At 49.7% G+C, this 20947-nt stretch overlaps 1 protein-coding gene across 1 annotated transcript in view; it reads left to right on the top strand.

Annotated features, from left to right (window-relative positions):
- Positions 1-20163, top strand: part of LGR6 (leucine rich repeat containing G protein-coupled receptor 6) — a 147508-nt gene extending 127345 nt beyond the window's left edge. The window contains exons 12-18 of the mRNA XM_026864547.1: positions 2508-2573; positions 5076-5147; positions 6728-6799; positions 7590-7715; positions 10147-10301; positions 15692-15772; positions 17619-20163. Coding sequence (XP_026720348.1) covers positions 2508-2573; positions 5076-5147; positions 6728-6799; positions 7590-7715; positions 10147-10301; positions 15692-15772; positions 17619-18853 — 1807 coding nt within the window. The 3' untranslated portion in view covers positions 18854-20163. The remainder of the gene's footprint in view (positions 1-2507; positions 2574-5075; positions 5148-6727; positions 6800-7589; positions 7716-10146; positions 10302-15691; positions 15773-17618) is intronic.
- The last annotated feature ends 784 nt before the right edge of the window (positions 20164-20947 follow it).

Below are 20947 nucleotides of genomic sequence, written 5' to 3'. Positions count from 1 at the left end.
TCACGCAGTACAGCAGTGGCAGGTCAGGGTTTTGCTCAGTCTCTAAGTTGCTTTGACTCTACCTGCTTGACAAGGCACTGAACAATGCTGAGTGGAGGGATGTACTTTCTTCTTTAACTTGGTACATCATGAAATCAGCATCTTGGACAGACTCCCACATCTTCTCAGGAATCACGCTCCTCATTCCTGAGATCCCCAACCTTGTCTGCAGTCAAAGACATCCTCAGGAAATAAGTCATGAACCAGATTTATACAAGTTTGCAGCCTTAGGGCAAGCAAGAGGCTTGCCTCTCGGCAGTCTTTACACACCAAGCTGAAATGAAAACAAGTTTGTTCCAGGAAAGCAACAGGAGTGAATTCTTGATCACAGAAATTGGAAACAAGAGAAAAACATAAAAATAAAAGCACACAATTTGTAACTTAGCAGATCACAGCATTTTGGCTCCAGCTGTCCCTGTAGGGAAGATCTCTCATCTTTAGACATCTGGACCAAATCAGTGGACATCTTGCCACCAAAGCGTAGCCTTTGGAATGGCCCAGGTTGTAGGGTCCCAACCACACTCTTTATGTTTGCAAGTTATCAGACTGTAAACCTTCACAGCAGAGCCTGTTCTTCACACCTGCTCCCTCCTTGTGGGAGAGTTTTGCTGGGACACCCCACCTTGTTCCTTGTTCCTTTTTCCCAATTAATTTTACTGACATTAATTGCTTTGCTTTCAGAGTTTGGAGAGACAGTATGTGGGCCAATATTTGTTCATGTTTACATCCCTCTTGCCTTTGAAATGTGTTGGCCTTCTGTCCCTGCAGAGCTAGTGGTTGTTCTCGCCGCCTTCCCCCACGTTGCCAGCCCTTTGGCAGTTCATCAGGTTGACATTACAACTGTGACACATCTGAACACAGATTAACGTCACATTTTTGGCCTCCTACTGCTCACGTCATGCTGCAGATTTTCAGCAGAGATCTTGCACAGGGGCTGTAGGAGCTACCTCAGGGGCATGAAGCTCGCAGCTGTGCTGCGATGTCGGTCTGTGCATGAGCACTCAGCCCAGCACACCCAGGCGGGGCAGCCTGGCTGAGCCTGAGCTCAGCATCAACCTGACATCGTCTCGCTGCTTTTGTCCAGAGCTTCATGGCTCAGAGCACAGATGTGTCTTTCCTCTCAAGCAGAAATAGCTGAAGGTTCCCTGAGCAGAGCTAAAGTCCCTTGACAACAGCACCTTCACCCTGATGTTTCCACAACAGAGCTTCAGTGACTGAGGCTGCTCTGTTGGTACATACCGGGTTGCATCTGGTTACCCTTGCTCTGGAGAAACCAGAATTAACTCCTGGGGCTGCATTCTCCCTCCATCACTGTCTAGCTAATGCACCACACTGGCACAGAGACCAGGGAAAAGTGACTGCTGCTATAGCTCTTTCTCCATAGTGATAGTCTCCAGAGCTAAGCACAAAACCTTTGGTTGCTTTTTCCTGCCTCCTTCTCCCCACCATAGAAAACTGGTGGAGAGGGGGTTGGCAAAAAAATAAATAATTGAAATGTTTTAGCAGCAGTTTACTGTCAGAAAGATGGAAACTGAGTTTGGAAAGTCGGCAGAGAGGCCACATACAAAACTACCCTGGGGCAAATTTCCCTTTAAACGCCACAAATCCAGCCTCTGCTGGTGGGTGAAAAAGTCAATTTTAAGCTTTACTCCTTACCCAGCCCATTTCAGTTTTAATAAATGCACATTAAACTGTGCCAGGATAGATTGTCCTCTGACTACCAAGTCACTTCACCCTGGACACTGACATGCCACCAGGCTTTGAAGCAGTGGGAACAGGAGTTTGCTGGGAATTGCTTTCAGTGGCAGCACTTGAAAGAATGGGGAAGGGGGATTTTCACAGTCTGTAATGTCATGTACTAAATCCCTGCCTGTGCCACAACCCCTTCCTTAGCCCTGGGGAGGAGCTAGGAAAGGCTGAATGGAGAGCGGGCAGTTGGGTTTGCTGTGCCAGGAAGGAGGCAGGGCAACTGGCTGCCTGCTCTGCTGGCCAAAACCTCCCCAGGCTCTGCAAGCACATCTGCAGCTTTTGTGAGCTTTCCCATCCACAACAGCAGGACGGGAGCTCTGGCACAAACACCTCTCTGCCTTGCCCGCAGAAAAGCAAGGCTGTGCACAGCAGAAGTTGGCACGGATGAGTCTCACAGCTGACTGGGGCTGGGGGAAAAAAGCCCACCCCAGCTGTGGAAGCAGCTCCATCAGTCCACAGCTTGTGCTGGGGGGAGCTGGGCTGGGGCTGGATGAGTAGGTGAACCACCGAGCAATCCTCCCTTACACAGAGATGCTCAGAGCAAGTGTCAGGTCTGAACAGAGTGGAGATCTGCCTTGCCTGTGGTTACTGCTCCCTGCAGCTCTGCAAAATGGAAGTCGGGTCAGCCCCCTCTCCAGCAATATCTGCTTTCCAAGGGAGGGCTCAGGGGCACTCGCTTTTGATCTCTTAACATTTTTGTGATGGTTCTTCCCCTGCAGAGAACTGTCACACAACCAAATCGAAGATCTGCCCAGTTTCCACCGGTGTCAGCGGCTGGAGGAGCTGTGAGTAAAGAGATGCCCTCACTTGTGCTGTGCTCTGGGGGCAAGGGGACGATTCGGGGATAGAGGCAGCTACTCCACACAGAACTCAACCGTCACCAAGCACTGGGAAAGCTGAGCCTTATAACTCACTATCAGACTGCAAGTGGACCAGAGCTGTGCAAACACAGAATAAAAACACATTCCCTGTGCATAGGAGCTTAATTCACTCAGGTCTTTTTAGAAGTCCCAGCCACAGCAAACAGTAGGATGTGACAGCACTGAATTTTACTTCACTAATTCAAGTCCCAGTATGAGCTAATCAAGGATGAGGTTTATCTCTACCATAAATGTATTCTGCTTCAAGGCCCCATGTCATGGGCACAAAGCAGCCCTTAGCCACACTGCTCAGGGCTAGCCCCTCTGTAGAGAAGACTGATGCTTTCCATATGTATAGTGCTTGAATCGGGTCCCCTCTGGGCCCTGGGAGGCACCTCTGTTTCTCTGAGACAGAGCTGTTTGTGCTCAGTTCAAAGTGTCTGGAGATCTTGCCCTGCTTTTCAAATCTCACAGTTCTTGGCCTTTTTCAGGAAAAAAAAAAAAAATAATAGACTCCAAGGTTTTTTATAGATTTGAGAAACCTGGAGGAATAGACGTGTGGGGGTAGCATTCCCACAAACATACACTGGAGAGGTTCTCTCTGCAGCTCCCCAGCCTGGATGGCTGGACCATTTCATGCCTTAGCAAAATCAGACATTAGGACACCATGTAAAATCTCATGAAAATGAGTAACTGCCCTTGCTTCCTCTTGAGGAGCTCTGAGAACAAAGTTAGAGCTGGATGTATTTTTATCTATAGTACCCCCAGGGAAAAATAAGAGAAGACATCCAAAAAAAGAACAAACTTCCAGAATTCCAGACCTGTAGTTTCATGTATTGTACCTAAATTTCTTCTTACAAGATTTTTTAATATGCCAAATTCAGACTTACCATTAATATCCACAGTAAATCCCTCTTTCAGACTACTGAGGTCAGAAACTGTGTCTTAAATTAACATTTTCTTACAAAATAAGTATTTGGTCCCTTAAGCCCAAAGTTCTCATCCTGTAAGCCCCACCACCACCAGGCATCAGCATTCCTGCTGGGAAATACGTTGGAAACAAGTCTGGTGGTGCATGGTGGTACAGCCTGGCATGCAAACAACTTCTGTGTGCCAGTCACTCTGCTGTAACTGCCAATGTGCAGGTCTTTACCTGCAGCACACAGGTGGTCCCTCGCAGCTAAACATCCTTGAATTATTTTTCAGTAGCTTGCTTCCCAAGCTCCACCTTTCCCACTCAGTGCTCCTCAACCTGAGACAAACACATTTGTGCACAGTTTCCCATGGCCCTCACTTGAAATCTTAACTAGACATACAGGGAATGCCTTCTTAGCACATGGGGCACTGAGAAACCAGATCTGAGTAGAGCAGAGGAAAGCCTAAAGCCCCTGCCTCTGAAACATGAACATGTGGCCAAATACCAGCTGAGACATTACAGCCATCATGTGCAGGTCCTTGTGTGACATGAGTCAAGACCATTTCTGAGTCTGAAAGCAGGTGAGCTACCCAACAAATGTCCAGGAGGAAGAGCACTAGGCAGTGACTGTCTCCCCTTGCAGAAGGTCACACATGGGGAGACTACTTCTGCAGATCTGGGGATTTGTGATGGGCATTTTTTGGGAATTTAAAAAACTATTCACTATTGTTCCACACTGGGGAAAAAAAAAAAAAAAAAAAACAAACCCACACTAACAAACAAAAAAACAGCTGAAAAACTGTGAATGTTTCCCACAAAGTGGATGCTTAGATCAGTTCTAGGTGTCACTTGGGGGGTGTGGGGAGGGTATAGGTCAGTCAGCAAACACCATGTGCGCTCTTACCCTGCTCCCTCCTCTACTCCGGCTAGTGCAGGACGCTGCTGGAAGGGGGATGTGCAGGTGCTGAGGCACTTCATGAAAATACATGTGCGGGATGTTCATGGTAGGTTCAGCAAGACATCAGGATTTTTCTTCATGAAAAGTTGAGATGTCCTCAGCCCTCAAAACCCCCTCATTATCACCAAAGCAAAGGGCAGCAGTCCTTCCTGAAGGGTGACACACAACTGTTTGCTGACTCACTGGCTCCAAGCTCTCCTCTTTTGGTCTGGACTAAGCACTTTGCAGATTTAGGGTGGAGCAGAGTGGGAAACCAGCACGGCTTTGGAGATAATGGGGCACCTTTAACAACTGCACATCAATGGCACTTTACTGTGCCATGATGGCATCAAAAGCAGAGGCTGTCTGAGCCCTGGAGCTGCCCACAGGAGAGAATGACTTTGAGCTGTTTTGTTGCTCATCCTGTTTACCCCTTGAAATTAGAGTAGGTCTTCAAAGCTCAAATGATAACTTCCACTGTGACAGTTTGCATCTGCTACCATGGGACAAAGAGCCCTACAAAGTACAAATGCTGCCATCAGATATTTTCTGAAACCAGTTTCTTTTTTTTCAGGGGTCTCCAGCACAACAGGATCCATGAAATCAGAGCAGACACCTTCGTGCAGCTGATGGCCCTGCGCTCCATGTAAGTTTTGTCTTGTAAGGGAAACAGTTGGGCTTTTTGCTAGGGGAGGGGGAACCGTGAGGACCCAGACAAGCTGATGTGGAGTTTCACAACCCCACTCCCTCTGTCTCTGCTGGGAGGCTTTGCTGTCTAGTCCCTCTTCCACTTCCCCTTACAAAAGAAAAGGGCACAAACCTTCCCTCTGGCTTCCCTTCTGCATGCAGACACCCCCTGTAAAAAAACTCGTTACCTGCAGCCTTACTGCCCACACATGTGGGCATTCCACACCACATGCTTCAGCCACACGCCGCAACTCACATGTTGCACAGCACACGTTAGGGTCACCCAACTCCTAAATGCCCATGCAGACGTGGACTCATGGCAGGGATTCACCACGGTGTGCATGAGCTCTAGCACCCCTTTCCCTACACATGCTAGTCCTGGGCTGTGCACTCCCGGGACATCTGTGCAGAACATCCCATCTGTCCCCACAACTCAAAAGCATATGTGAGATGTATTAAGTGCTCACAAGCGTGCACATATCCTACATGCTAGTGACATGCATAGTAGACAGCCCACCTAAGAAGCTAGTAAGGCTCCACACAACGTGATTCTCCCTGTGACATGTGGGAAGAGCCCTCCAAGTGCTGATGGTCTTTATTTACTGTCCTGTTAGGAAGTCAACTGAATCACATGAAAGCTTTTCCCCATGGTGCAGCAATTTGAGTGCCGTTTAATAGGCCGGCACTCCTAGAGATCCTGTGAGTGTCATGTACACTGTGTTTACAACTGCATAGGAACACTCACGTATTACATGTACCACTACAGACAAGCATGCAAATATGAGCATGCTGCTGCCACACTACAGGCACATAAACAGCTGAACAGGCAAGTTCTAGCATTTGCCTTTGGGTATGTTCTGGGTCCCTGTGGCAAGGATTCATGTCACCCAACTTCAGCTTTCTGCAGTGTGACACACACATCTGGGCAGGCACCCCCGGCTCCACTCAGAGCGGGGGAGATGAAGGTTTATGTAGGATACTTCTTGTGCAGTCAGCCTTAGGAGAATAAATGCTTCCTGATATGCTGGTTCCCCTCTGCTGATGACAGAGGGAGTCGAGCCCTCTAGCTCAGATGGAAGCAGAGCTTACTGAGGAGCCTCGGTGAATCCAAGCCAACTGTACATGACTGCAGACGCTCTAAGATGACCTTGGTTCACCTTCCCCACAGTCCCTGGCCCTATCTGCTCTTGCCTGGGCACCCAGCACTATGACTGCATCAGGGATACTCCGGCACTAAGGCATAACCTGTGTACTGCTCTGAACTTTAGCATTTTATCATAAAATCACCAAATTTATAGAAATGAACCCAGAAAGGAACCTTTCCCATTGGTCTCAATGGAGGAGCTAGTGCAAGGCAAACTGTTGTGCCCTCTGTTAGAAATCATCCATGTATAGACCCAAACAGAGAGCTGCAACAAGACAGAACTTGCTGATGACCAGATCCCACATTTGCGCACATCAAGCCCTTGACCAGGCCAGTGCCAGCAGCTTCACTGCCCTGCTCTGCGCCCCTCTTACTGCCGTGTCCTTGCCTTGCAGAGACCTGAGCTGGAATTACATCCAGTTTATTCACCCTGAAGCCTTTGTGACCCTGCACTCGCTCACCAAGCTGTAAGTTGCAGTGATATTTCTTTCACAGTGGGCCATGGACAGCAGGTATCTGAGAACCTCAGTGACTCCCCAAGCTAGCAGGACACCCGGCATTTAGATATCAGAAGGCTGCAGTGCTGAGGTGCATGTCCCAGCACTGATGTGTGCAGACCAGATCCCAAGGCTTCCTATCAATATTAAAGGGATGATGAAAGTGCAGAAGGGGCCATCTTCAAGGTGCTCTCACCCTGAGCACTTAAACCTTCGCTTCCTGATGCTTTCATACCTGCCTTAGATGCCTTTATGAAAGATCAGCATGATATATCACAGAATTACAGAATCATCTTGGTTGGAAAAGACCTTGAAGATCATCTAGTCCAACGATTAACCTCACACTGATCATTCTAAATCTCTTCAGCAAAAGTCATTGCAAACCATCTTTGCTGGTTCTGGAGGGGTCCCCAGTCCTCAGTCCCCTCACCATGACTCTTGGGTATTTTATGGGCTGGGAGATGCAGTCATACCTCACCTGTTGTGGGGGTGGTGGGGGAAGAGATGCACGGGACAGATACCACCCAGAGCTTTCAGGGTGGGCATTAACCCCTGACCCTCCTTTTCCCCAGGGATTGTGGTATCAATCTGTTTATCTCCAGAGGATCCTGGCCCCCAGGCAGCACCCAGACCCATTTCAGCACCACATTTAAGGGAGCAATCAATGCAGGCAGCATGGCTCTGCAAGACTCTGCTTGGCTGAGACACAGCTATCAGCAAAACCCTGACTGCAATCTCCCTCTGCTTTCCCCTTCATCAGGGACCTGACTGATAACCAGCTGGTCACACTGCCTCTGGATGGTTTGGGTGGCCTGACCCATCTGAAGCTCCAAGGCAACCCTGCGCTCTCTGAGCCCTTCACCAAGGAGAGCTTCCCCAAAATGAGGTACTGGTGGTGTTGGCTCTTTCACTTCTGGTGCTCAGCATAGCCTGTGTTCGCTTATAGCAATCAGCCTCCTGCTTTCCTTGTTTATCTCATGCTTTCCTCCAACCTTTTAGGAGGCTGAGGGAGATTCATCTGCTGCTAACACACCTCATCTTTTAAAGTCTTCCACGGGAGAGTGGTGATGTGCTCCAGGGCCTACCACCCCCACCCCAAACGCACACACAAGGGGAAAGCATAGAGCTGGCCCAGCTCAGGGCTCCTCTCAATGGAAAACATTCCCAGAAGCCAGTTCTAGCTAATGACATCCAGCTTTCCTTCAGTAAACTCTGTGTGGCCGTGTCTTGTCCGCTATGGATTAATGAGGAGCCTGAAGGGGTCAAACTGAGCAAGACGAGGCTGCAAAAGGCTTGGATGACAGTGCTACACTGCAGGCTCTGGCTCTCCTGGCCCTCCCTTAGTGAAGGGTCTCCAGTGTGGCACTCACCCTCAGGCTGACGGGCCCATGGTCCAGATGAATCAAATTCCCCTGAGGTAAAGCCATCTTTTACTTGGGTCTCCCAGGTGGTTCCCTTGAAGCCGAGGATGCATGAGCTGATGCTCCCACTCATCCAGTATGGGTTCCCAAGGCTGGAGCTTCGCAAATTTAGACACTCACTGCTGGGGTCACAGGCCACTGCACCAACACTGGGCTTAATACCTCAGGTCCAGTGAGAAGTGTGGAGTTCTCCCTTTGGTCTGCTTCAGCAGTGGTGCCTGCAGGGCTTTCTCTTCTGACTTTTTGCACTCGTCAGAGCTGGGATCTGCTGCATGACTGGTTTCCAAATGGCAGGGCATCCCAGAAGCTTCTGGAGAGCTTTCCACACCCAAGATGGCAGTTCCTTGCGCAGAGAGGGTCAAGTTCAGTACTTCCAGGGGCGTTCCTCCTCTAAACTAATTCCATTGACGTCTGTGGATCTGGTTTGAATTTGTACCAGAGAGACTGAGTCTGCAGGAGTGTTTCATTGAACCATGCCAGGCAATGGATCCATTAACATTTCCTAAATGTTGGGGTACTGCCATTAAGTAGTCTTATTCTTGGGGCATATGTCTGGAGGAATCATTTTAGCCATCCCAGGATAATCTGTACCTCCTTACCACCTTTCAGTAATAGGATTTGATTTGGAGCTTATAACAGGAAGCAAGCTTGTATACAGAGTTTCCATAGCCTCCCAGAGCTCAGCCAGAAATGTTTGGGAACTTAAAACAAAAGCATATTTTTAGAATATAGAGTTTCACCATATTTACTGATCTTGTCAGAAAACCTTAATTGTCTGGAAAACCTGAGGTTCCTTTGCCTTCATCAGCAGTCTTCCTGACTTCCAGCAAAGAAGCAAGAGTTTGCAGTCTTTGAAGAAAATGCAGCTGCTGACTGATAGCCTGGTATTTCATCCAGATGATGTTCAGCTGCTGTTTAATTAACCTTGTAATACATGCTATAATTAACAACTAACAATTCTACTTTCAAGTAGAAATCAGACATATTAAAATAACTTGCTACATTTGAGAGGCCTGAGATTTCCCTTCCTGAGCTGGCAGGGGTGAGCCATGCTCATGGAACTGGAGCTCGGAAGTGCCTCTCTGACCTTCAGCAACAAGCAAGGGGGACTTTGCACTTGCTCAAGCTCTCAGGAAGCTTCTCACCTTGAACAAAAGAAAAGATGCCCAGCAATATGGCCTTGGGGTTAAAAATGAAGATTCCACATGCACATGGCATACTGCCAGATGGCATGGAAAAGCTAATTCTGCCTAGGGAGAACTGCAGAAAGATTTTTAGGAATTATCCAGGAACTTAAGTGCAGTTTCCAAACTTGGTGTTTGACAACATCTTACTGACAGTGTCCTAAGTGCCAAAAGTGAGGCAGTGCAGAGACACTGTGGGGTAACTTGGGTCCACACTCTGTCCTACGTGGAGGCCTTCAGAAGAGCAAAGTCACAGAAATCACACAGAATCACAGAATCGTTCAGGTTGGAAAAGCCCCTCGGGATCATCAAGTCCAACCTTCAGCCCGACTCTACAAAAGTTCTCCCCTACCCCACATCCCCCACAGCTCATCCAAACGGCCCTTAAACACACCCAGGGATGGGGACTCCCCCCTCCCTGGGCAGCCTGTTCCACTCTCTGACCACTCTTGCTGGGAAACATTTTCTCCTCATGTCCAGTCTGACCCTCCCCTGTTGCAGTTTCCAGCCATTCGTTCCCTCTTGTTGTCCTGTCAGGAGCTGCAGAGAGGGATGAGGGCTCCTCTCAGCCTTCTCTTCCAATGTCCTGCTCCAATGTAACCATCACGTGATTGGCTTTTGTCATATGTGGAAATTAAGCAAAACATGCAAAGCAATGGAGAGCAGGTCATGGAGGTGATGAACCTAAAAGTTCTGGTTTCTCCCTTTGCAGAGTCCTTGAGGTACCTTACGCCTACCAGTGCTGTGCCTATGGAAGCTGCAGCAGTTTCTTCAAGATGTCCAACCAATGGGAGGCAGAAGACATGAGCCCTGAGGAGGAGGATCCCCACAAGATGACCATGTTTCCAGGTCATGCTGATAATCACTGTAAGTAAACTGGACTGAACGGTGACCAGTCCATGGGCAGGGCCATGCTGCATTTGCAGGAGTGGTCCCACTGCCAGCCGTGGAGTTACACCTGCCTCAGGGAAGGCAGGCTGATCCTTCTGCAGCTCTGGTGGCCAGCTGCTGTGAATGGGCTTCAGTTACTGTCACTGCATGGGACAAAGAGCTGAGCTGGCACATCCAAATCTTCACACTCTAACAGAAGAGTCTGGGAGCCCTCAGCAGCATGGACAATCTGCTGATTTGTCCTCACTTACTACAGAGGGAGACTACCCAAGCCACTGAGCGGTGGCTGAGGTTACATGGGACAGCTTCTGGGCAGTATGGAGCCTTTGGCAAGGGCATCAGTCTGTTGCTACAACATACAGAGGGTGGACTCTAGGATTAATCTGAGTAAGAGAATGAACTCAAAGAACTGGAATGTGCAGCTGGCTGGAGGTAAAGAGACCTGTGTCTGTGCTACTTCTGTGCACGTACCCTGATGCTACAGCAAAGGTCGGGGTTAGGTGTGAACCAAAGGACATGTTTGGGGAAAATGATGAGCTCAGCACAGGCACTAATCTATGCAGGACAGAAGTGGCTCCACAGATGAAGACGAACAGCGCTTTCTGTTCAAGAGTCAGTTTATTCTGTGCTCCCAAATTCACTTCTGCATAGATCTCCATGAGATCGGTTGCACAAGGCCAGCAGAGGAGTGCACAAAGCACACCTCCTGCGCCCACAGACACAGCCCAGCAGCAGCTCCGGGCAGAACGCTGGTGTGATCCCTTTGCAAGGGAATCTCAGAATAATATATAATAAGCATGAGATTCTTTGCTTCCTCTGTAACTGCTGGAAAGTGGAAATAGCATTTTGGGACAGAGCTTGGATGCTGCATTTGTTTATATGTTTGTGTAAATACAGAGGCCACATGCAATTCCAAGGTCTGAAATGCCCTGTAGGCAAAACCACATTGTGCTGTGTGTCTGTAGGAGTTGGGAAGAGGGCTGAGTACCTGGGGAGCACTTGACTCACCTGCTTCCAGGAGCACCATGCACTCAGCCATAACCAAGGGCTCTGCAGAATCTCCTCCTGCATTCTAAGCAGGCAGGACTAGATCTGGAGGCAGGTATTAACCCAGAGCCGTTGGATTCTCTGTGGTAAAGCAGTGATGGGAGGCAGGATGACCCAGACATTTTATGACACAGCCAGTGAGTCATGAGCCCTGTGTTCCTGCTCCTGTCATCTGCCCTGCCCTGATTCTTCACAGACTAGGAATAAGCTGTAGCAACATAAAATGTCCAGCCAGAGGCTAGCAAGTGTGATTCCTACCAGCATGATGTGGCTCCTGGAAACATGGTAGACTTGGTGGTTATATTGGGCAGACAGTACAGAGGAGCCATATGTTACGGTCATTGCTGCAGGAATTTCTTCTCAGCTGGGTCAGTTTTTCCATCATTAATGCAGCCCGTACTTGAACAGTCCTTGTGCATATAGTTGGTGTGTTTGCCCAGCAAATTACAGCATCTGTGAAAAGACCTGGTTTGCGGTCAGGGCCCATAGTACTGCTCACAGACCTGCTTTTGCTAGGCATCAAAACCTTTGATGTCTCAAAGGATACACTCCCCTGCCCTGTCAGCAAACCAATACCTACTAAAGGCTCCCAGGCCTCCATGCCAGGCTCAGCCTCATGGACTGTATGTGTGTTCATGAGATATTAAGACCAGAGGGGAAAGCTGACTGATTCTAAGATGTGCCAGATGAGACTATTAGCAGCTCATAAAGGCTCACATTTTCAGATATTAAAGCACTGGGTTTGTCCGGAAATATCAAACCACAGAGGTGCAAACATGAATGCACAAGAACGTCGTTCCTTACTATGTGCAGCTTTTACAGATGACTCTCCTTACCATTCAGCAGTGCATGGTCTACTCTTGATGATCAGGGTTTTGTGATATGGTTATTTTACTTAATTAATTGTTGCTTTATTTCTGCTCCCAGTGCTTCCTCTCTGATGGCCTTTCTGATTAGCTGTGTTATATGAATCTTAGACACTTCCTCATTAAAGAGGAAAAAAGCTCCCAAACATTCCTTCCATGCAAGAGATAAAGTGGTCTCGTTAAGAGAAATACCTCGGGGCTCTGTCCCTGCAGTGTACAGCCAGGCTCATATGGGCACTTGGGTGCTGCAGGGGAACTTGTGAGAGGATGGGGCCCACGTCCAGATAGCCGTGTGTCCTCTCAGCCTCGCACAGTGCGTCCTGCAAGTGGCTGAGGAGCCCTTTACAAACAAGTCTGCAGAACTTCACAGCCAGGTGATAAAAGGCAACTTGTCCCAGGCAGCCGTGCAGGGTCGAGAAATGGGTCCCTGGTCACAGCCCTGCTCCAGCAGCAGACAATGCTGCCTCCCGCAGCGTGTCCCACTCCTGCACCCAGCACCCATCCCTCAGCCCAGTCCAGTACACAAGAGCACACTTGGTGCCACGGACCCCAGGGCCAGCTCAGCTCCTTCCCATCCTCCCTGAATGCCCAGTAACGCCCCCAACACCACCCAAGTGTGTCCATTCACATCTGAGTAACAGCCATCCAAGGCCCAAAGGAGTGTGGTTAGTGCATGTCTCATCACTCCCTCACCTTATCACAACAGATATTTAAGATTCCATTTCCACAATTTTTGGTGCTTGAGATGCCTCTTTGGATTATAATTGGCAGCGTTTAGCAGATACCCGCTGCCCCAAGCCTGTCCCGTGTGGCTGGGCAGCATCGCAAAGATGGCTCCAAGGCCTTGTCACCCAGGACATCCACTCAACATTCCCCAGCAGCTCGCTCCTGCCACCCTCCCAAAACTGGCTGCAGAGGGAGAACAGGCCAAGTGCAAGCACTTCCATGGCATCCCAGCACCCCGCTTCAGGACCACTGATTTGAGGATAGAAAGGGATGTATTAGCCTAGAATCGTATGTTTGCAATAATGAACGAAAGCTACAGAAAGTGAGAACACACTTGTATGGTTATCCTTGACAAGAGGACTCTGCTTTACCCAGCCCAGCACCTCCATTAGCTTGTAAAGCTAATTAATTTTTGCAACCATCCAGCAAACCCTGGAGGGTCCTTAGACCTACACTTTTCCTGCTTCTGTCATTCAAGAGGGCTACTCGAGTGCTCCAAAAAGCACCTGCCCAGGCTCCTTGCAGCCAGCAGCCCTAACTCTGAGGGAGACAACGATTATCTGCAAACCCCACACGGGGACTGCACTGGCTAAGGCAGACAAGACCAAAGGGGAAGAAGCATCCAGCCCAGTGTTTTTTGTTCTACCCCTTCTCCAGCAGTTCTTCTCCTTTTCCACCCACTTTGGTGCTGGTACAAGCAGCTGGGAACCATTTCCCATGGAAAGGGCACTACTAGCAATGTGGGGGTTTTTCCATAAGGTCTCAGAAATTAGAGGTGCCTTAGCAAAATTCAAATAAATAAAGGCTACTTCAAAAACAATGCAATCTGCCTTGCTAGAACACAACAGACATTTTCTTTTCTCTTCAGTCCCCAGGCTGGGAGAAGGACTGATTTCCAGCAGAGAGAGGTACATTTTCTGCTTTGAATCTCACTGTGCTGGCAAAGGATTGCTTTGCAATTCACAGCTAGCTCAGCAGTCCAGACAAAACAAAAGATTGCTTCTTCTCTTCATGCAAATGTTTAACCTATGCTGAAAACCACTTTGTGCATTTTGGACCTTTGAAGAGAAAAGGGATGGGGCAGTTTTACACTTTAACATTACCCTGGGTTGGGTGGCAGAGGGGCACAGAAAGTGCAAGTCTCTGCATTGACTTGAGTATTGTGACTGCACATCACAGCCTCCGCACTGTGGATGGAAAAGACACTGGAGATTTATAAGACTATAAAATACAAGGAGGAAATATTTTTCCATCCCACTGTGAGTGTTTTCTTGCCAGACTCCAAAGCAGCAGTAATATTTCAACTCTTATACAGACAGATTTAAAAAATGGCGTTTTTTTCCAAAGCTCACTGAAGCTGAGAAAGCCACAGTGCTTGTCAGGAGGCACTAAAGATAGCACATTATTTGTCATCATTCTTTAAGAAAATAATCCCAGTCATATTTTCAAACATAGGCAGGGAGCAGACCTCATGAGAGGCACCATTTCTAAACAGATTTGGCAACTAAATCCCACTTAAGTTAGCCATATCTTCAGCACTGTGAAAACTCACCTTTCTGGCCAGTGTCTGAGCTGCGAGTGCACACCTGGGCACCAGCATCTGTCCGTATCATCCAAGGAAGAGTTCACCCCCCAGCCACAGATCCAGCTCCCTGCCTAGCGGGCTGTGGCAAGCAAACATACACATCCTTTCCCCTTCCTCCTGCCTGCAGAAAACCCTCCAAAGATTTCCTCTGGGAGCAGAAGGCCATGCTGGTGCCATGGGTGGGACAGCACCTGTCCTCACTGTGAATCAGCAGCAGTTTGAAAACAACAAAGCAGAAAAGCATGTCTTGGGTTAGATTAAGGGATGCCATTCTTCTTGGTGATGACCTACACCTACAGGCCATTGAAAACACAGCTGAGATCTCAGCCCCACTCTCTTCCAGCAGCTTCTCCTTCAGCCATGGAGTCTCTGCCTGACCCTCGGAGAGCCCAAGCCTGGCTCAGGGTGCAGCTGCCAGCACGATGGAGATGCTGGCCCAGCAGGCTGGGCTCTGAGGGCAGTTTATACCCCGTGGATCCAAAGTCCACAGGAATGGGCAATTGATTTTCATTTAAGCAAACCCAGGACTGGCAACCTCCAAGGTTAAAAACAGGGCATCACAGTCCCAAGAAAGCATAGGACATAAAAGAAAGCAATAGATGTTGGGCTGTCTTGTCCTTTTGCTTCTGAGCCGTTTGGTGGTGGTGATTGCTGACGCAGAATTTGTGCAGCAAGTAGAGGCTAATGAGTCTTTTTGAACAAAGCTCCAAAGTCCTTGTTAATGAACTAACATTGGACGAGGCCTGCCCAGACAGCTTCCATTCAGAATATGCATTTGAAGGCTTTGTTTTCAGTAACCACATAGGCTAGATTATTTCTTTATTTTTAACAAAGCATGCTGGGAGGAGGGATCTGCAGTCACACAGCTCTGGGATTTGGGGCTCTTACACTTCAAATGTTGGGAGTAACCTAAATACAGAGGGGTTGGCCACATTGCCAGTGTTTACAGGACCTTCTTCCTCTACAGTCGTGACTGCAGGGGACAAACCAAACAGCAGCAGCTACTTTGAACTTGTGGGTTGGGAAATGGCTGAGAAGGTCTGTGTTGAGGACAGGCAGCGGGAAAAGCTTCTGGTTCAGTTAGCCCTGATGGCCCTTCTTGTTCTTCTCTGAGCACCATTTCTCGTTGTTTTTCTCCCCAGATGACCTAGATGCAGATGACCTCCAGCTGGACCTTGAGGAATCAAAGTTGCACCCCACTATTCAGTGCACACCAAGCCCTGGTGAGCAGCCAGGGAAAGCGTGTGAACATAGCTGGGATCCTCTGAGGTCCTCTAAATCCCCAGGATCCCATGACTTTTCCTGCAGTGTCTCACAGACACATGGAGCAGAAGCCTGAATGGTTGGGCTTTGGCCAAACCGGGAACAAGTGAGGAGCTTCCTCTCCCACTTGGATTTAGCTGCCCTCCTATGAGGAGAGGACAAGGTCATGGTATCACTGACCAGGAATCCCAGGTATCACCAGCTCCTCCTCCCACCAAACTGCCCACAGTCAGACTCTGGGTCTCAAGAAATTCCTGTTCCCTTTCAAGACTTAGACTTTACTTTGTCACAGCCAGCCCAGAATATTGCATGACAAGACCTTGTCATTGATCTCCTGAACATACTCGTGGCACTGCAAACTGCAGGAGTACTTTGTTTCCTGAGAAAGGGAGAGAAGGGAGGTGCTGGACTGCACCCAGCCATTTTCTCCTTACTTACATCAAAAACATGCCAGTGGGCACAGGCTGGCTGGGACACAAGGAAGCTGTCTTCTGATTTTGCCCCCTTTCACAGCTCAGGGGTGTCCTACACAAGCACAGCTGGAGGTTGGAGAGGCCTGTCTCCCTCCAGGCAGCTGTGGGACACTGGCAGGGTTGGAGTTTCCACCAGTTGTCCCACTGAGTTTGCTGCAAAAGAGACAAGAAGGAACAAGATTTTAGCAGAGAGCATGCCCTGCTGCCTGGGTACAGAGGTGCTGGCTCTCTGAGGAAAGCCAGCCAGTGACTTCCACCCACGTTGAGCTGAACAAGACTTCTGTTTCCCCTAATTTCTTTTGCTCTCTATTGCCTAAAACTTGGCCCATCCCGTTTCTTTTTTCGCTGAGCTCCCACCCTGGGCCCCTCACTGTAACACCTGAATTCCTCCCAGAGGCAACTCTGTCTCATTGCACTGTCTCTCCCCACTCTCTTCTTTTTTCCTTTGGCAAAAGCATCCACCACTAGTCCCCTTCTTGCCTCTCTCCATGAACCTTCCCTTACTCACTCAGCTTTCTCCCCTTGTCCATCTTCCACTGCTCTTTCTCCTGACATCCTCCCACGTTCTCCTTGCCCAGGCCCCTCTGTCCTTTCTTTGCCACCTCAGCTCCCTTCCTTCTTTTCTCCCTCCTGGTCTAACACTTCATTCAGAGGTCATTCATGCAGAAACAATAAGACACCACTTAGCCAAGGTCTTGAAGTATAAGGGCAGAGGTTGGCAATGTCAGAGCAGGATGCAGCATCCTGCCATCTCTTGCACGTCTCCACACCACTGACTCCAAGGTCCCAGGGGGTACGTGAGAAGGAGCAGCTAATGGCAGAGTGGCCCAAGTGCCAGGCTGACCCCAGGAGTGTTAGTGGGTCTGGGGTCCCACAGAAATATGGGGCATTATGGTCATGACTTCCTTCAGATGAAGGCCTACCTGGAGCTCAGACTCTGCCCCACTGAACAGAGTAGGGCAGGTGGGACATGGGAGTAAAAAGGCTTCTCCATACATACAGTCATGGGGTGGCAATGCCAGGCCCCGACCTTTTGACATTCTAGGAGGTCTGATAAATTTGCCATTTCTCATATTTCACATACAACCTCTCCTTGTCCTAGACAAGATCTGAGAGTATGCCAGAGGCACCCCAGTGGGGGACAGGAGTGCAGGGACAGAGGCAAGAGGCAGCTGCAGAAGAGGGCAGACGATGCTATACGTTCCTTTCCAGCCCTCAGCATTCAAGGGGCTGGTGGGGGCAGGAGAGGGCTGGGACCTGGCTACTGCACAGAGCAGCACCACTAGAGCAAAATGGTATATTCTGGGTATAACCGGGGTTTGTTTACTTCCAGGTCCCTTCAAGCCTTGTGATCATTTGTTTGAGAGCTGGATTATCCGCCTGGGAGTCTGGGTCATCGTCCTTGTCTCAGTGCTCTGCAATGGGCTGGTCATTCTGGCTGTCTTTGCCTCTCCGAGCTACCTCTCTCCAGTGAAGTTCATCATCGGCTCCATAGCTGGAGCCAACATGCTGACCGGCATTTACTGCAGTATGCTGGCTCTTGTCGACGCCCTGACCTACGGCCAGTTTGCCAAACACGGTGCCAGATGGGAGACAGGCGCAGGCTGCAGGGTGACGGGATTCCTGTCGGTGTTTGCCTCCGAGGCTGCCATCTTTCTGCTGACATTGGCTGCCGTGCAGTGCAGCATTTCAGTCTCCTGTGTGCGGGGCTATGGAAAGTCATCCTTAGGCAAGATCAAGGCAGCTGCCTTTTGCTGCCTGTTGTTGTCCTCTGTGGCTGCTGTTCTGCCTCTCTTCTCTATTGGGGAATATGGAGCATCCCCTCTCTGCCTCCCATATCCCATCCCGGATGGGAAACCTGCCACCCTGGGCTTCACTGTGGCCTTGGTGATGACAAACATGCTCTGCTTCCTAACTATCACAGGCACCTACATCCGACTCTACTGCAACCTGTTGAAGGGGGAGTTCAGCGCTGTCTGGGACTGTGCCATGGTCAAGCATGTGGCCTGGCTGATCTTCACCAACTGCCTCCTCTACTGCCCAGTGGCCTTCCTCACCTTCTCCTCCACACTCAATCTCTTCCTCATCACCCCAGAGGTCATCAAATCCGTCCTCCTTGTGGTTCTGCCCCTGCCCGCCTGCCTAAACCCCTTACTCTACCTGCTCTTCAACCCCCATTTCAGAGATGACCTCCGCCTGCTGATACAGAAGGGCCAAGACAAGGGGAGCTACACCCCATCCTGTGAGGTTGATGACATGGAGAAAAGTTCCTACGACTCCACCCAGGCTCTGGTGAGCTTCTCTGACATCGACCACATATTCGAGACACCTGATTCACTGGGAGTACACCCCATCCTTGACAGCTACAGCTTCCCCTCCATGACGCTCGTCCCCTGCCAGCAAAGGGTGGGTACCAGGGGGAAGGACAGGGGCTTCTCTGAGCACTGTCCCTGCCTCAGTGACAGTGAGGTGCTGATCACTTCAGAGAGCCGAGATCCAGCCAGCAGCAGCCTCCGAATAACCTTCTTCCCCTCCCCGCCCACGCCACCCTACACATCTCACTTATAAACCTCCTCTGAGTAGCCATGCCAAACAGTCCCACACCACACGCTGAGGGCCAGCCCCAGCGCCAGGTGGCCAGCAAGGTGACAGCAGGCTGCTCCATGTAAAGCACCAGTACAACCCATCTACCCTCACCCCTCATCATATCTGCCTGGGCAACAGGCACTGCTCTGCCAGCTGCCATGTGCCTGGAAGGGCTCTGACTGAGCTCCAGATACTCAGGGCTGGCCATGGGAGGAGATATACCCCCTGTGCAAGTGTTTCTCCTGCTACAGACTGCCTGGGAGAGAGCCCTACCAGCTCAGGAGATGGGTCAGGGAGACCCTCATCATCATCATCATCATCATCCTGCAGCATTGCAAGCCAGGAGGAGTCTTCAGCAAAGCCAAGCATGACTTCTCAAGGCTGAGATGTCTCAGCAGAAAAAGGCATTGCTCTGTGGCAGAAAAACATGGAAACAGCCGACTGCAAAGGGTCCTCCACAGGTCCCACAGACCCCTGGAAATGGGCTTGTGTCTGTCCCACACCATCAACTGGAAGAGCAGAAGTGGGTTAAAAGCAATGTAGCCACGTGTGCACCTGAGGTCTGGACCGCCTCCATTTTGGGAGGCTCCGCTTCATCCACTGGGAGCCTCGTGGGTTGGGCAGGTTCCCCACTTCCAGCTGATACCGGGAGCTGGGGATGCTCAGCCCCTCTTTCAGTCTGACCCACAGTGTCTAACAAGGGGACTCTGAACCCCGAGACAGTCAAATCCAAACACCTCGCTGGAGAAGCCTATGTGCTTTGCCTGAGGTCACTTGGCAGCACCTGGCCAAGGTGCCCAAGAGGACACCGGGCTCCTCCACCTTCATTGTTCCCTCCACCTTTGCACTCTGCAGCACCCCTAGGGCACTCCTGTCTGTAGTCACCTGGCTCCTGGTCAGGTGCAGTGAAAATGGTGTCTGGCTCCCTCACTGCTCCCAAATTTCACACTTGGAAGAGGCTGTTGGTTCTTGGGTACATGCCACCCACACAGAACAGCCATTTTGGGAGCTGCATTTGCCCTCCCCTATTTTAAGGGCAGCTTGTGTAGAAGGAGGGAACAGAAATCAGCCTCGTGGGATGATGGCTTCAGGAGGACACAGGCTACTGGGAACAGTCTCAAATTCACTCCCTGCAGCTCAGGGATCTCCCAAATCCATCCTCTCCATCACAAACCCTCCCACTGCCACCCAATGCAGCAGGGAGCCCCTTGGTCAGAGCTCAGGCCCTGGGCAAAGCTTTGGTTCTGCTGACATTACTGCAGCTGTATGTCATTCATTCTTGTGAGATAATAAATGAGCCCCGTTGCTGACTAGTGGCTGGCTTCTGTCCTCTTGCATGTGAAAAGCACCTTGCTGGCTCATTCAGTGGCTGGCTGCCTGCCTCTCCCAGCCAAGGTGGGCTTCTATGGCTTGGATGTTGTCTGTATTACCTGAGTGAGGACTGGGAAATTGTGTTGTGTCCCACTCCTCTTCTTCAGAGGGAAGAGACAAACTGTGTGCCTTTATATGGCAAAATTACATCACCAGTGTCCCTCTCCTCACCCTGTGGACTAGATCCACCTGGTTGCACACTGTGGTCTGCCGCTCAGCTGTCTGGGTTCATAAGCAGGACAGTCTGCTGCATAAAAGTCCAAAGACATCATATAACAGGGTCTCTCATGCAAAGACAGACTCCCTAGCCATAGCCTAGTTCTGCTTCCCTTCTCTGCACAAGCATTGTAGTCTTATCTCTGGAGTAAAAACTTGAGAGATCATCAGGAAATCAGAGGAACAAGATCCAAAGATTAGAGAAGAGGGTGGGAACCCCAAATTTAGTGGCAAAATCCAAACCTCTGCTATGCAGTTCAGGTGGGAACTATGAAAAACATGCTCTGATGTGATTTTTGAATCCTGATCCAGACTTCTGATATCCTACAGATGCTGAAAATCTGTTCTCATGCTTGGCTTATTAAACACTGAGCCATTCTCTTCCATTTCCTTAGGGCTGCTAATGTGCACATGACTGGGAAAGACTCATACTTAGTTCAATTTGCAGAAATAAAATGCTCCTTTAGAAGTGGGATTGTATATCCCCAT

This window comes from Athene cunicularia, assembly GCF_003259725.1.
Source record: "Athene cunicularia isolate RWA chromosome 26 unlocalized genomic scaffold, athCun1 chr26_part2, whole genome shotgun sequence".
NCBI classification, from domain to species: Eukaryota; Metazoa; Chordata; class Aves; order Strigiformes; family Strigidae; genus Athene; species Athene cunicularia.
The sequence above is the reverse complement of the archived record's forward strand: the minus strand, read 5'-3'. Positions and strand labels throughout refer to the sequence as shown.